Source organism: Colius striatus, chromosome 17 (assembly GCF_028858725.1).
Source record: "Colius striatus isolate bColStr4 chromosome 17, bColStr4.1.hap1, whole genome shotgun sequence".
Classification (NCBI taxonomy): domain Eukaryota; kingdom Metazoa; phylum Chordata; class Aves; order Coliiformes; family Coliidae; genus Colius; species Colius striatus.
The window spans coordinates 14,320,874-14,336,267 of record NC_084775.1 but is presented as its reverse complement, the minus strand read 5'-3'; the positions used below and the strand labels follow the sequence as shown (position 1 = coordinate 14,336,267).

At 41.9% G+C, this 15,394-nt stretch overlaps 1 protein-coding gene across 4 annotated transcripts in view; it reads right to left on the bottom strand.

Moving 5' to 3' along the window:
• MLXIP (MLX interacting protein) overlaps nucleotides 1-15,394 on the bottom strand; it is a 47,750-nt gene that overhangs the window by 18,016 nt on the left and 14,340 nt on the right. For all 4 annotated transcript variants that reach the window (XR_009819949.1, XR_009819950.1, XM_062010363.1 and 1 more), the window contains exons 2-9: nucleotides 7,202-7,308; nucleotides 6,799-6,884; nucleotides 5,415-5,504; nucleotides 5,110-5,151; nucleotides 3,673-3,844; nucleotides 2,643-2,732; nucleotides 1,960-2,051; nucleotides 1,145-1,808 (exon numbers count right to left, since the gene is read on the bottom strand). Coding sequence is in view for 2 of the 4 variants with exons in the window: in XM_062010363.1 (XP_061866347.1) it covers nucleotides 1,145-1,808; nucleotides 1,960-2,051; nucleotides 2,643-2,732; nucleotides 3,673-3,844; nucleotides 5,110-5,151; nucleotides 5,415-5,504; nucleotides 6,799-6,884; nucleotides 7,202-7,308 (1,343 nt within the window). In the remaining 2 variants the exon portion in view is untranslated. The remainder of the gene's footprint in view (nucleotides 1-1,144; nucleotides 1,809-1,959; nucleotides 2,052-2,642; nucleotides 2,733-3,672; nucleotides 3,845-5,109; nucleotides 5,152-5,414; nucleotides 5,505-6,798; nucleotides 6,885-7,201; nucleotides 7,309-15,394) is intronic.

The window sequence follows — 15,394 nt, the reverse complement described above, 5'->3', positions numbered from 1 at the left end:
CTGGTGGGTTACCACAAAGCCAGGCCCTGGCAGACACACCTACTCCTGGACAAAGCCTATTTAACAATACTCCTCCAGGCAGGGTTTTTCTTGGATTGTTGTTGCACATTTCAGGTGTCTGAAGTCACTTGGGCCTCAGCCAGCATAAGTCTAAAAACAGTGTGCAATAATCTCAAGAAAAAGTTGTACTGCCTGTCCTGCTCTAGCTGGGAGCTTTCCCACAAGAACCACCACAAGCAAAGCTCTCTCTGCTCCCTCTTGCTATTCTTAGCCTTGTGCAGTGCCAATGGCTACAATCATGACCAATGTGGAGGTCTCAGCATGTTAGTTAAGAACTGAAAGCCACGTGCTCCTGACAGCATCTCCAGAGTCTGCAGATTGCTTGAGACAAAAGATCTCCAGCTCCCTCTGTCTGTTCTTAGTCTTTCCCCACTGCAAGGGCTGATTCTCATCACCCTTGTCCTGCTAGGGAGCACTAATGGTGGATGAGAGGCACAGTCTCACACTTCCATCTGGACCAGTGCTGTGGTTCACTTGAACAGCCTCTCTCTAGTCAACACTGTACCCAAAGAGCTACAGGCACATCTGAGACAAACGTCAGAAAACATCCAAAGTTATTACCAAAGGATGTAAACCAGTGCCCCTGGTTTCACAGAGTATGATGATGCACAGGCAGGCACAATGATTTGTCCAGGGCAACCAGGTGAGACAATGGCACAAACAGATCTGCCATTCTCCATCTCACATTATTTAGCCACCATCTCCAACTCTACTGTGGCTGAATTCTCTGAGGGGCACAACTAACCAGAAACAACATTAAACATGAAAAACAAGGTTTCTTTGGGGCAGTAGCACAAAGCTCTACTCATCCCATGTGCCGATGCATCTATACAGCCCAGCACATATTCTACAAGGAGATACCCTCTTTCACAGGTCAGATTTCCACACACAACTAAACTGCTTCCAATCCTCACAGCAGTCCAGAGCACCCCACTGAACACTATAGCCACATCCCCCTGGATTCAGGGGTTCCTTGGACACCCTCAAAGCTGTACCTTTAATTCTTCTGTAAAGCAAGGTCTTTCCCTCCTGCTAGTCCCACTCAGAAAACAAAACCATAGAATCATCAACTAGTGCTTCTTACCTGGGGTGATAAAGGCATTCTTTACCAATAAGGACACTGTTTCAGGCTTCGGAGCAGGCACTATTTTTTGTGACTGTTTGGGCCTTGTCCCAGCACTGGCCAGAGGAACAGCTTTGGGGAGTGCAAATGTCAGTTGGGACTGCACCTGGGGCCGGGGTTGCCACTGCAGGACAGCAGTCTGGAAAGCCAGGTTACAAGGCACTCCTGCACCTGGCTGCTGCGTTGCCAGGACAAGATTCTGGCTCTGGCTGAAGGTGGTGGCAGGGGCATTGTGGGTCAACGTAGCAGAAGCTGTGTGGGTGATAACTGTAGATTCACAGAGGCCAGACTTCTGGGTTTCTGGTGCAGCAAATGCAGGTGGTGGAGAGCTTAAGCTAGAGTTCAGAGGCACCGCAGGCAACGGGGACTGGTGCTGTTGTGTTGCAGGTTGAAGCAGTGGCAAGGGTGTCTGAAACACTGGCATAAACGTCTGTGGCCCGCTGAGAGGCGAGTCGGGAGTGAAGTCTGCTGGCTGGATGAAAGATTCCCCGCTTCTAATGCTGGAACACTGGTCAGTGCCAACATCAGGAATGACAGGAGCAGGTACTGAGGAAGCGATCAGTCCGTCGCTGATGTTCCCTGCCGGAAGCGTGTTGGGCAGCGAACCCGACGGCGGGACGGGAGACTGGCACAAAAGGGAAACAGCGCAGGATCAGACATGACCCCTGAAACTCTTGGCTGAGCTCCTTCTGAGAAGGACATGGCTCACATCTGAGAGCCTTGGTAGCACATATGTCTGATATGAGTCAGTGTCAGACAGCGAGAACCTGCCTTACCTGGGAAGAATGGCTGCTGCTGTCTGTTGTAGCTGAGCTGACAGCAGACACAGAAGGGAAATAATTACTGGAACGACTGGGCGTGAATAAATCTGGAATATGAAGAGTCACCTATTAATTTCTTACTTTTCATACTCAAGGTACAACACATACTAAAATTCACAGGAATATCAATATTATTTAACAAACAACGAAATCACAAGATTTTCGCTTCATACAACTGTCACTGACTGAGTCTTCCAGAGGAACTCATCTCTTTAGGGCAGACTTCCTTAACTTTCATTCAAGCTAAGAACAACAACAACAACTCAGTTTGCTGTTTAAGGGTCACCTACACACAGCCAGCCAAGAGCTGCTTCTCAATGCAGTTTTCAGTAGTAGTTTAATGTCATGTGTAAATCTTGAGAGTACCAGAAAACGTTCCAAGGCAAACAAAGTGTTAATTTCCTTCATCCTTAAAAAGTGTTAAATACTTTATAGTGATCACTATAAGTTAGAAGCTTTACAGTGATTCTGTGAGGCTTCCTGCCCACATCTGATGTTCTGTCTTTAACTACTCAATGATTTAAGGTCTAAATGCTGTTTTTAACAGTGTATCTGCAACATTTAATCTCCTGTTAAAAACTACTTCATAAACCACTGCAGTTTTAGAGAAACTAATTTACTATATAGATGACTCTTACCTTGAAAAGGCTCAAAAGTATCCATAAAATCAAAATTTGGCTGGAGAGGAATAAGCCCTGGTTGAATCATGTCAGCATTTCCTAAGTGTGCTGCAAAAATCAGGAGACAGGTTAGATTAGCTTCACATCACTCGCACAGTAACAACAGTAGGAATACAGCATTGGGCTAGAACACCAACACACTCTCTACAGCCAGGCTTGGCCAAGACAGTTACAGAAAAACTGCTGCTGAAATCAACTGAGCATCTGCTTTTCTTCAGAAACTACAGCACAGTTCTGAAATCAAAACTATCGGGGAATGAAACCTTCAGTTAGTGAAATGGAACAAGGTGAAACCTGAAGGCTCTGACAAACAACTAGGGATTGCCAAGCTTGGATGCCTCCTGCTCCCCAACCTCCTGTCCTGCCCCTGCTGCACAACATATAAATTATCTGGGAAGCACAATCTGAACCATAGCACACTATTTTAGAATAAACCATCATCAATTTAATTGTGCCTCAAGTGTACTTCATGTAAACTACAGTTGCTCTGGAGTTGCTCAGACAGCCTAGACATCCACGCAGGAAGGATGATGCTGTCCTCTCAGACAGTCAGAGCCTTGAGTTAGAGAGCATTTGACAGAACTGTATATCTCTTGGGGTTGTTGTACAGGAGATGTGGCTTGCACTTGTTCTAAGGTATACATCTAAAGAGAAATTCACAGGCACTCCTTTAAAAACACACACAGACATGCTCTGAGGTAAGTAACAATGCCTTCACCACTGCTAAAGGTAAATGCTGCTCTTCAGAGCAATATTAAAAGACAATGATAGAGCAACAAGTAAGAAGCTAAGACAGAAATTCAATTTGGATTAATAACTGGGATTCCATAACCTACAAAGTTTAAGACAGCTTCATTCTCTGACCTATTTTTATCTGTATCAGCAAAGCAAGATATATTTCTTCGGCGAGACCAGAAGAGCAGCAAAGCAACAAACCAGACCTGTCCTAGAGATTTCCACTGCAACATAGCTAACAGTTAACAAATACCTATGTCCCTGGAATTTGGCCAAGAAACCAGCTGATGTGAAGAGAGTGTGGAGAAGAGCGTGTCGGTGAACTCGGACATAAGCATATCTGCATCCAAGAGGCTGCCTTCCTCCATTGGCACCGGCGTTTCTCGGCCATATCTTCTTTTTTGCCAGAGAACCACGTCATCATCCTGCCAAAGGAAAGGAAGAAAAGTCAGGCCGCCTAGAAGATACTAAAGCAGCCTGGTATAGTCTTTATTTTTCACATTTTAAGAGAAAGCAGCTCTCCTTTATGAGCCAGGCAAGCACACTGAAACAGATGAGCAGTGCTTCTAACACATCAACAACTTCAGCTCATCGATTTGTGCAACAACAGAAAACCTCAGTAGAACACCATGACAGTCTGGGAAAGGTTTGTGCCCAAAAACCAGGTGCTGACTAGAAGGATATAAGACAAAATAACTTCATCAACACTCTGTTTCATTGATTGTATGTTTGGTTTTGCTCCCACAGTTTAAGGATGGTTTGAGTAAAGGTTTAAAATAACATGCCCAGCAAAAACTCAAAACAAACAACTCCTATCTTGAAGTGTATCTGCATCTCTGAAATGTAGTGAAGTGTGATTGTAATCTGATTTTGCAGAAGGTATGCTGATATTCTTGTGGGCACTTTTAGCCCATGAAAAACAACATGATGTGACTTGTCTTACCTGTCCTTCACTATGGGCTAAGCTGAATTGTGTTGCCTTGCATTTGCTGCACACTAAAGGCACACAGTCAGCTTCTTGTGGCTAAGCCAACATGCAGCTGTAACTAAACCAACATACCATGGTGGTGCTTTGGAGCTCACAGTCAAAACAGCTGAGAGGTGTGAAACTGGAACAGATCCAAACTTATGCTTAGCTCCAAAAAAAACAACCAACCAAAAACCCAGAACAGAACTTCTGACCATCAGTTTCTATGCCCAAAGTAGGTCTAATGGCTTTGGGGGCATACTAAATGGTGATACTATTGCTCCTGTGAACACTTCGCCTTTTTCAGGATCCTGGCATTTATTTGCTCATGTTGTGGGCAGCAGGAAGATCTGCAATGTGTAGCACACAAACATCTTCACAGATCCAGTTAGACAAGCAAAGCAGTAGTGCCAGTTGCAACTGAGTTATAAGATGAAATAATGTGCCATTCCTCAGAGATTCATCTTTCTGGGTACCCAATATTGATTATCATTCCTTCTGTCACAGCACTTAACATCCAACCTCTCCTCCACCCAATTTAAGCTACAAATCTTACATTACTCTGAGGTACAGAAGCATTAAGATGTCTAACCTTAATTAAGACTTAAACAAGATCTTTGTCTTTAGACTTTAATCAATACAAGCTACTGCACGTTACAGCTTTGTTACTTATTGCAGCTCCTACAAGCATAAATGCTGCCACTTATCACTGGGATTACCTACCCTGACCAAACTTGAAAGATCTTCATCTTTATGTTTCTGTAACTGCAAAAGGAAAACAAAACAGATGTTGAAGTCAGAATAGGTCTTGTATATGCCAGTAGAAGATGTGATTTTGCAAAACTTAAGACACAATCATGTCCATGTACAACAATTTTTAGTTAAGGGGGGCTAATGAGATGAGTATGCCTGTGTTAGCTTATCATCCAAGTACTCTTGCATGCTAGCAAAAGTGACATCAAACTCCAAAAGCAACAACATACTGATCAAGTTCAATTAAGTTGTTTTCATTATGCAAACCAACAGACCCTTTTCTTGAAGTATGTTCTCCACTTGTGGTATTCCCTGATAACTATTTCGATTCTTCTCTTCCAGTATTTCCCTTCTGTTGCAATGGCCTGAGAACACAGACACATACCAGGAATTACACAGAATCACACAATGGCTTAATGTTCAACAATTTTCCAAGCAAATATTCAGGCATAAAAAATGCAAAAGAAAGCATGCTGACTCTGTTTGAGCTCATGTATCAGCAGCCTCCACAGCCCCAGAGTTCAGTTATAACAGAGCAAATCTGATAGTACTAACTTCATCTTTCCCACAATAAACAAACAAGAAATGATGTCTGACTGTATTGTCAGCATCTCCCATGTGAGCTCAATCATTACCAGTAGTTAAGAAATGGTAAAAAGCCCTTTAAAGTTAATTTACTAAAACATAATATATGAATCATACAATACCCTGTTCTGCAGAAAACAAGCAAAGAATTTCCCAAGGCTACACGAGCATGCACACACATAAACAATAGCTGTTAAAAATGATACAAAGCAATAGAAATCTGATGTCCAGCTTGGGGAGCTGAGTGACCTTGCAAGTCACATACTAATAGCAAGAAAAGGGCCAGAACAACGTGGGTCTTAATGTTTTACAGATAGTAGTGTAAAAGTTACAGACAACAGACTACTGAAAGACTTAACGCAACTTTCTTGGGTTCAAGGGTCATTCTTCAACACAAACATCAATACTGTTAATTCAAAAACCTGAGTTGGTTCCAAAAACTCATCTGGAACTCCTTAAGAGTTATAAACTATTCTAGAGTTACACTGTACAGTCACATATTGTCACACCAAGGGCTTCACTGGTTTTCTGCAAGGAGCCAGAGGGCAGACATTAGTTTTCATTTATGTTTACTAGAGCACAAGAATAGAAGTACACAAACTCATATTCACTCTTGGGGAAGTTATGTGAAGTTACCTAGACAAAGAAACTGCTTCTTGTCTTGAAATAACGCTTGATCAACTAAATAAATCACAAGAAACTCTCACAGAGTGACTTTGATTCAGTCCTGAAAGCAGCTGACACTCTGGTCTCCCACTGACTTCAGCAATCTCCAGCCAGACAAGAGCAGTGGCTGTTAAAATCTTAACTATTCAAATTGCACTTCTATGACTTATGTTTCATTAAACTAGAACATAGACATAAGTTACATAGACAACAAATGTCCTTCTGCTTGCACCTTGATCATCTCAGTGTGATGAACTTACAAAAGTAGGTTCAGTCTGTTTTATATTAAATGATTCCTTCTAAATAAAGACAACAGATCAAAGACTTGCTGTGCTGCTCTTACACTTGGCAGACAAATCTCGTTATAAACTCTGGAGCTCCTTGGTTTGCTCCTCAGGTTTTACACACCTCTGGCCGCCGATGTTCATCGACATCCACGGAGCCATCCAGCGGAGTCACGAAGTGGCACACGGGGTTCTTGCGCTTCTCCAGGTCTGCAACAGAAAGGTGAGTGTTCAGCACGTTCAGCTCTGCAGGGAACTCTGTCACGGTGATGGGAACATGTGGGGGGGGGGGGGAAATCCAGCCATGGCTCCTTCTAGATAACCAAAAAGACACGGGCAGATTTCAGGCTGTGCTTTGACTGCTCAGCGCAGACTTTGTGTAGACAGCACTGACCCAATGGCACTGTTGTGACAGCCTCTGAGCCTTCAGCAGCTTTGCATTAGTAATTTCAATACTCTTGCTTCCTACATACGTGTCTCTAGTCAAATATTTCATAGCAAGTGACACAACCAAGGCCGATACTTACACTGCATGTACCATGCCCTCCAGATGGCGTTATTGAGACGGATTTTATCTCTCCACTGAAGTTTCAAGCCTTTAAAATTTTTCCATTTTGGTGAAACGAGCTTTCCACTGAAACAAAACAGACAGCACATCATTTTGTTTTCATTTCTTCCTCTTCACACACCTTTCAAGGCAAAGCATCCCCCTAAAATTCTCAACAGGGAAGAGTACAAGTAGCCATGTGTGGCCAGTGACTTTTGCCACATGCTGTCCACAGCTTCCTGATCTAGGTGCCAGAGACAAGTCCAGTTTGCAATATTTCATGTTTTCATGTGTTTGCTAACAACTGTCACAACTGCTAATAGAAGAGCAAATGCCACACCTCAGCCAAACAATCCCAGCTGCAGTAATGGGTTAAATCACCATCAAATGAGCTGCTGCCCAATAGTAAAAAGGGGTTTTTTTCCCCCTCCTCATCCTCTTTTAGAAGTAAATCATTATGCTTTTGTGTGCAAGGGTAGAGACCAGATACCAACTGCACTAAAAGGACAATTCACAGCAGTGAAAGCACAGGTAAGTGATGAGCTTGTGAGTCTTGTGTTGAGGCCCAGCTGCCCCTTCAGTGTAAGGCTCTGCTGCAGCCTTTGGGATCCTGTGCTTGAGAAGAAATAAAGGACAAACAAAATTTGGTACACAAGACAGAACACTGGCTCCCTCTAAGGCATATAAACTTGCTGGAGCAAGCAATTTCACCGACTGGAAGTGATAACAAACAATGTAAACTATGAGCAAGGAATAGGAAAAACAACTACTAATGTACTTGTGTATTCTCTGTAGCAGGGGCCCAAGACACTCAGTATAACCACATTGTAACTCACTGCAGTCTAGGAAAGCTCTTCTGTTTCTAGCCTACTTCTAAGTTTTAAGACACTTTCAGTTTATGGAAACATCTCCAAATCTATAAAGTATTTTATCTCGTTGTTATCCAGCTGCTGTGGGTCAGAGCAGAGGGTGGATCTCCATCTGTTTAATATTTCCCTCATCTCTCCAACTCTCTCATCACCTTCCCAGTGTTCACCACCCAGTCAGCTCTGTCTCAAAATTATTGCATACCTTCTGTTATCATTCCTTCTAAATGCAGATTAAAACACATGTTTTCCTGTTTCTCCTATGTACATTAACAGTTTGGAGACAGGAGATTAACATGCTGATGCATCTCCAACGCTGACGAAATACCCACATGCCTTTGACTAAGAAATCTGTCAACTTAATGTTCATCTCTCCATAGCTCTGTGCAACTGGATAATTTGTCAAAGAAACAAAACTCTAATAATCTTCACTCAGAATAACATGTGCTTTTCTACAAAAAAACTAGGGGAACTGTAATGAATTCTTGTACACTCTCTGCATCATCAAAGAGTCAATTAAAACTAGAAGCAACATACACATAGTTTAAAACTTTTTCTATTACATTCTTACAAAATGGTAAACAAAAGTAGCACATCAAAAGAAGGAAGTGATTAAGAAACTATTCTTAAAATAATTATTATTTTTAGTTCCCATGGGAGCAAAGCACAAGCCCAGACTGAGGTCATAAGTGAAAAGACTTCAGCCTCAGTGCAGTGGAATCAGCACGAAGCTGACAACAATATTTAGACACTACTCCAAATTCCAAAGTCAATGGAAAGTCAATTCCCCTGAACAACACTGTGACTTACAGCAGTTGCTTAACTGCAAACCATCTTAAGATTTCAAATCAGCAAAATGACAACAATAGCAAAAACATAATACAGAGGCTTCTGTTCTTGTCAGCTACCTGTCTCCTAAACCCACACCAGCTCCTACAAGAAATGCAGAGCAACTTGTCAACCAGCTAGATGGTCACAATGTACCTGCAAACACAGAATGTGAATGCACACACGGTCCTTGTTCTTTCTACAATGACTGCAGCAACTCTGCAGGAGTGCTGGTTCCAAAGAGGGGAGGAGGAGAGCATCCCAAGGGAGGCTTGCAACAAATCCTGCATCCACACCAGCCAGTGGCATGACCTAGGGGAAGCTGGTGCTGACAGATGGTACCCAAGGAGAGGAGTTCAGAGGGAACTAGGCTATCAGTTGCATTCTGCAGAGGTCTTTGCTGCCAGAAGCACAGCCTGTGCTACCAAGGATGTGTTGGCTCATGTAAGTAATGATGGAGGAATATACAACTTCCATATTCTCATCGCTGTCAAACACAGATCAAATCAAAGTGGCTGAAAGCCATCTGCTGGATAACGTGCGGTACATTGCAGTAGCTCAGATCAGTCTCCCATGTAGAAATCTCCACCTCCTGAGGTGAAATGTCCTCAAGTGACTTGATCTCAGCCCAACAACTAAGAAACTCCAGCTGAACAGACAAGAGAGCTTGAATTCCCCTTGGATGCAGGAGACCTGAAGTGCTTTGGAGGAGCCACAGTGTTTTCAGAAGAGAAGCTGCAGACAATTTAGGCTGCCACTTCCATATGTTGCAGCTTTCACCTCTGAGTCCTGAACGAGCCAAAAGAGGCTTTTGACTCAGTAGTGACAAGGCAAATGGATGACTGTATTCCTTAACAAGCATGAGGCACGTGAGATGCCATTCCCAGCTGTTAAGATGACTTTGAGCCAGTAGCTCTCTAACACTGAAAAATACATTCAATAAACTCAATGGAAAAACTCCTGCAGACAGCAGTAGAAGCATGATCAAGCTCTAATATAAGATGATTCATGACAGAAGAATCCTTGTTCTCCTCCCTTAAATCTGAGGATTTTTAAGATGGGCTTCGGTCAGCCTAAAACCACATGACACAACCACCCTCTGGATATGAACACTTATCTGTGTGCAAACTCAGAAGAAGTCTGAAGGCTTTTCATTACTAGCTAACATTAAGAAATGCTAGCAAGAAATACTGATTTCTACACAAAGCATTGAAGGAGCAGAGAATGAGGGTTTTAAATATCAAGATAAATTCCACTCAAAACAAGACAATCTCAGAAAGCTGGTCTGGTCAGCTTGCATAACCTTGATTTAAGTGACCTGAACACATCTTATATCACATAGTATGGTACAACCTACATTTTTTTTATACAGCTTGAATGCTTTATTAAGCCATTTCTGATTCAACTTGCAGTTCCCCACTTTTTATCTACCTCAGATCTCAGGATGGTCAAAACAGTACCACTGCATCACATTTCAAATCTTTTTCTAATAGAAGACGATAGGGAAGATTTTGCTGTAAATATCTGCCTGAAAAAAACCCACAACCCAAACTTTTGAGGTCCCTTCCAACCCTTTAGATTCTTTGATTCTGTGATTCCTCCATTCAGGAAGAAACCAAGATCGTTCCCCACACTGTGACATGTAAACATTGCTAAGGAAGGAATTTCAGCTGGCCATTTCTCTTGCTTGCAATTGTAGTGAACTAAATGCTGCACAAAATAAGAAGTCTTTAAAGTACCCTGTGAGGGAAGAAAGGCATGATCTCTGCTTGAAAGCAAGGAAACAGTGAGATGGAATTATATGCCCACAGCTATGAAGCGTGAGTGACAGCACTGGAAGTGGGACACAGATTTTGACATCTCACCATACTCTGCATGTAAACTCCTCATTTCCACCCTCTCATCTTTCACTTGTTTTGGTATGTAGGGACGAGGAAAATCCCTGGCTAGCGTTGGCTCTCTAGCTCAGAAGTTGTTTTTTCTCTTGTGTGCTCGGATAACACCTGGCCTAGATCTATCGTACATGGAATTTAAACATAAACCTCTGAGCGCCACAGCTCAGATTCCACAGGCCTGACCCTGCTGCCCAAATATATTCTCAGAAGCACAGCAAAGAAAAAGAAAAGGAGCTACTACAGACATGCAAGAATCACTTCTCATACAGCCCAGAGGGGTCTTGTGGTACTATGGCTGTGAGCAATTTATTTTGTTTCCAAATTTGAGTTTAGTAAGTTCAGTTGACAGGGACAAGCTACAGAAATGAACTGCATTTTCCTGTTTAGTTAACAGATTCCCAGTGCCTTTGTGCTAAAGTAATTCTTTTTAGCCTTGTTACCTCCTGCCTCAAAACCCACTTCCTCTGGCCCTTTTTCTCCCCTTTCCTTCCTGTACACAATCATGCAATCTTTTGACAGAGTCTAACATTTTTCATGTTATTGTAGCTGATGGTAATGAGGCTCTTAATTTAAGCAAGAGAAAACAAATCCAATTTGATGTTACAGTAGCTCAATAGATTAGCTTTTTCAGCAACATGTAAAAGGAACTTTTTGGCTTCTTCCCAGCGGTTTTTTTTTTGAAGGCGTGGTTTTAGTTTGTTTTTTAATCTCCAATCTGTTCTGTTGGGGAGTTGGGTCTGTCAGCTCAGCTCTCCAAGAGCCAAAACTAACAGTATTTCCCCAAACAAAGGTTCATTCAGAGAATCAGATTATATGTATTGTGTGTTGGAGCAAAGAGGCAGGCAAGTGAAACAAAAACATTTCTACACTAAGTGAATGTCTGCAGGACTTGCAAGGAAGCCATTCTTTAGCATCTTATTATTTGTACCTACAATGCTAATCCCAGCTGCAGCCCTAAAATACTAATCCCAGACAGAGCTCATTTTAAAAGCAAGCATTAGGGCAGCTCATTTTCTTGGTTATTTAGTTCATCCTCCTTACCTGAAATCCTGCTGCAGCAGCAAACTCCAAGTTCATGGAAGGATGTTACATTGCTCACACTCCACAAACAACAGTAGGGATCTTTTTGCTAAAGTTACATCAAACATTTCAAAGTAACCAAACCCTCTCCACTGTTTGATTCATCTCCTCCTAAAAATTACACTTCAATCTTGAAGACAGAGAGACTTGAATGGAAAAACCTTTTTCCTCCATCATAAGCATTACCTCTTAAGTAGTGTTGGAAAAATAAAAACCAAAAGTCCAAGTTATCCACTGGCAAACTGGAATTGAAACACCTGCCAAGGAACGTGTTATCTAGACTGATTTCACCCAGGAAGGCTGAGGTATGCGCCTCTTGAAAAGTAACAGGAAAGTAAAAGATCAGTCTCACACCAGAAACAAACATTCCTGCCCCAACAAATGCACTGTAAGCCTTAATTAATTTATTTTACAAATTGAAAGTTATTTTAAAGTGAAGTTTGAAAGTTCACCTTAATTTGCACAAACAAAGGTTTGCAGTGTCTAGGCTCGTGCTTTGATACACACTGTGTCTACACTGCCAACTCACAAATGGACCCCAGTAAGTACTGTGGCATGCTGAGCACTACCCTGGCTTACACCAGCAAGTCCTGTGCTTTGCCAAGACAATGTACTGCAGCCTCTTCAGAGAGAAGAAAGAGCTGAAAAAACTCATACTTTGAGAGTATTATCACATCTACACCAAGAGCTTTTCACACCATCATTATCATGGAAAAGAGTTTTGTGCTGCAGTTTTAGCCAAATAGAACATGGCCAAGATATGCTATATGAAGAGGAAGACCTGCAGTAAGCTGGGAAGGACCACTGGAGAAATGCTTTCAACAGAAGCTGCTCTCATGCAAGTTATGAAAGGGTGAAGAGTGTTGGAACAGCACAAGGCAAATGGGAACATAAAGAAAAGTACAAATATCAAGGAGACTTGGAGGCTACAGCGTCCTTCAGCCAGCATCTATTTAAAGACCCAGGATGTTTAGATAGTTTCTCATTTCCAGTCAGAAATCAAAGGATATTTCTAGAATGTTCCTGCTTTTCAGACATTTGTTCCACATCGACTCACTTTACTACAGAACTGAAACAGCAAGATAACAGAAAAAGCTTCACAGGTAACATCACTAATATTTCAGTCAAAAGGCTAAGAAATAGGCCTCATCATCACCAGGTATCACTGCTAACTCTCAAGCAAAATCTCTCGTTGATCCTTGGGTCTGTCTTCTTCAAACCTTCCTTTAGAAGCAAGCATCATTGTAAACATCATCAGTAGTTAAAACCTTACAGTTAAGAAAGTTACGAAACTTTTGTTGTAATATAGGCTTATTATATAAAAAATAAACTCCACAGGAAGTTGCTCTGATTTTTGTTTAAATAAACACTGCAACCCAAAGTTTCTGTTCTGCTACAAAACATTGAGACACACAATCTGTCAGTCATTTTCCTGGCTGAATAGACGTAGATGTGGAAAGCATCCAAAGTGAAAGTTATCCCAATTTCTAAGCATTCCATTACAAAAAAAGTTCTATTTTGGAAAGAAGTAGTGGGTTAAGCATGGGCTTGAACCTCCACTGTACATATTTACCATGTGCTCTATACAGAGCAGTTCAAATCTCATTTGGAAGTGACCATCGATGCATGTTTGGCATTCAATTAAATCCTACATAAAAGGAAAATTATGGTAGTATAGATAATCAGTACAAAAGACAGGAAGCATCTGAACTTATAGGTAGGTATTTTTACAGGTTTCTTGTTGCTAAAAGCCTTTATTTTAGGTCTATATCCTAAGCCTCTGTTTAAAGAAGAATGTTAAGCACACAGCACATTCTGAATGTTCAGCACTTTCACTGGTGGCCTCTCATGTTGTTTGCTTTTCAGTGCTCATCCCTCGATATATAGATCATTATTTAAATTCCTCATAAGCTTTTCCATGGTGCTTTTACCCTTATTATGCATGTGGGAAAGTGAGGCACAGATCTATTAACATTCCACTATCCACTTCTCTGCTTTGACCAATGTGAGAGGACATGCCTGCATTTGCTTGCAACATTGCATTCCATTCCCTTCCCTGACCTCCTGCTGACCACTTCTGTGATCACTGTTTTGACTAGCTGCCATCTCCAGTTTCTTAGAAAATTATAATCTCACCAAGTTTAGAAACAGTTTTGCAGGACAGAACACTCCACTGGAACACAGGCCACCTCCTCACCAAGGCCCTGCTGCTCCAGCCCTTGGGGTAATGTAATCTTTGAAAAATGACTGGAACTTCTTTGTTTTCACTTAAAAATAAATATGAGCAATACATTTTGTTTCAGTTTTATTTGTGGAACAGATGAAACTACTTTATCTTCTCATCCAAAAACACAGGCTCAGACATGGGAAAGTTTAGATGAAACAGTTAACCAAAGGTACATCTATACATTAGGGATTGGTGGGCTACTTTAAGAACAAGAGGTGCTACCAGTGTTGCCAGCAGTAACTGCTGGGTAGGAGGGTGAGAAGTCAATTCTTTTCAATGTTTTCTACAGTGTAGTCTCCTGTTTTAAAGGACTGACCCTTGTAACAAAAGAATCATATCATCTCTGTGATTAAAACAGTAAGCATGAAACCCACTGCTAGAATTTCAGACAGCTGTTCTTGGCCAGCAACTTGCAGTCTTAAGTATTGAAGCCAAGCTGCTACAGACACAAAACTTCAAATCCAGCTCCCTCTCCAGTTCCCCTTCTCTCTGGTGATAGGATTGCAAGGTCCCTGTAGCTCAGCCAGGGCTCTGCCCTGGGCCAGAATGATCAGAAAACAAGTATCCAGCATCATTCACAGAGTTGTCAAAACCATTATTAACACAACCAGCTTGGGAACTTTAGTTTAAGGAACACATGCTCTAATTTCTCCCTGAAAGGAGAAGACAAACATCAGCTTGAGCATACCTTGCGACCTTGTAATACACCGTGATGCAGCTAATAACACACTGTGATCAGCAGCAGTCAGGGCTGTTACCTAATTTTCTTTGCAGCATCTCTACCAACAGTTTTCCTTCCAGCACCACCATCCTGCCCCACTGCAGGCTTCCTCTTCCAGAAAAAAAGCCACTGCACTCAATGCGCTCCTCCTCTCCATCACTTCCTTCTCTCCATCTCACCTTCCTGCTGACTAAAGTTGAAAGAATTTTGGTGACAGAAACATTATCTATCCAATGATGCTGCAGATGGCATGACAAGGCTATCACGATGGATGATCTTTTCTTAGAAAATCTCAGCCAGGAGGCAGAAGAGCTTTCCTACTGCTATCAACTGTTATGATGATGATGATCAACATCTTGTATTGACAAATACATCAACAGATTCATATCAGATAAATACACTGGTGTTTTCTTGGTTTTTTAAGTGTTTCTTGCACTCTCACATGATGAAAAGGAACTGTCCATTTTCAGAAAAGCTTCATGACAATGGGAAGCGATCCTACTTGCTTCTTTCATAGTCTTTCCACTTCTTACTAAAACTTGATTATTGCCACTGG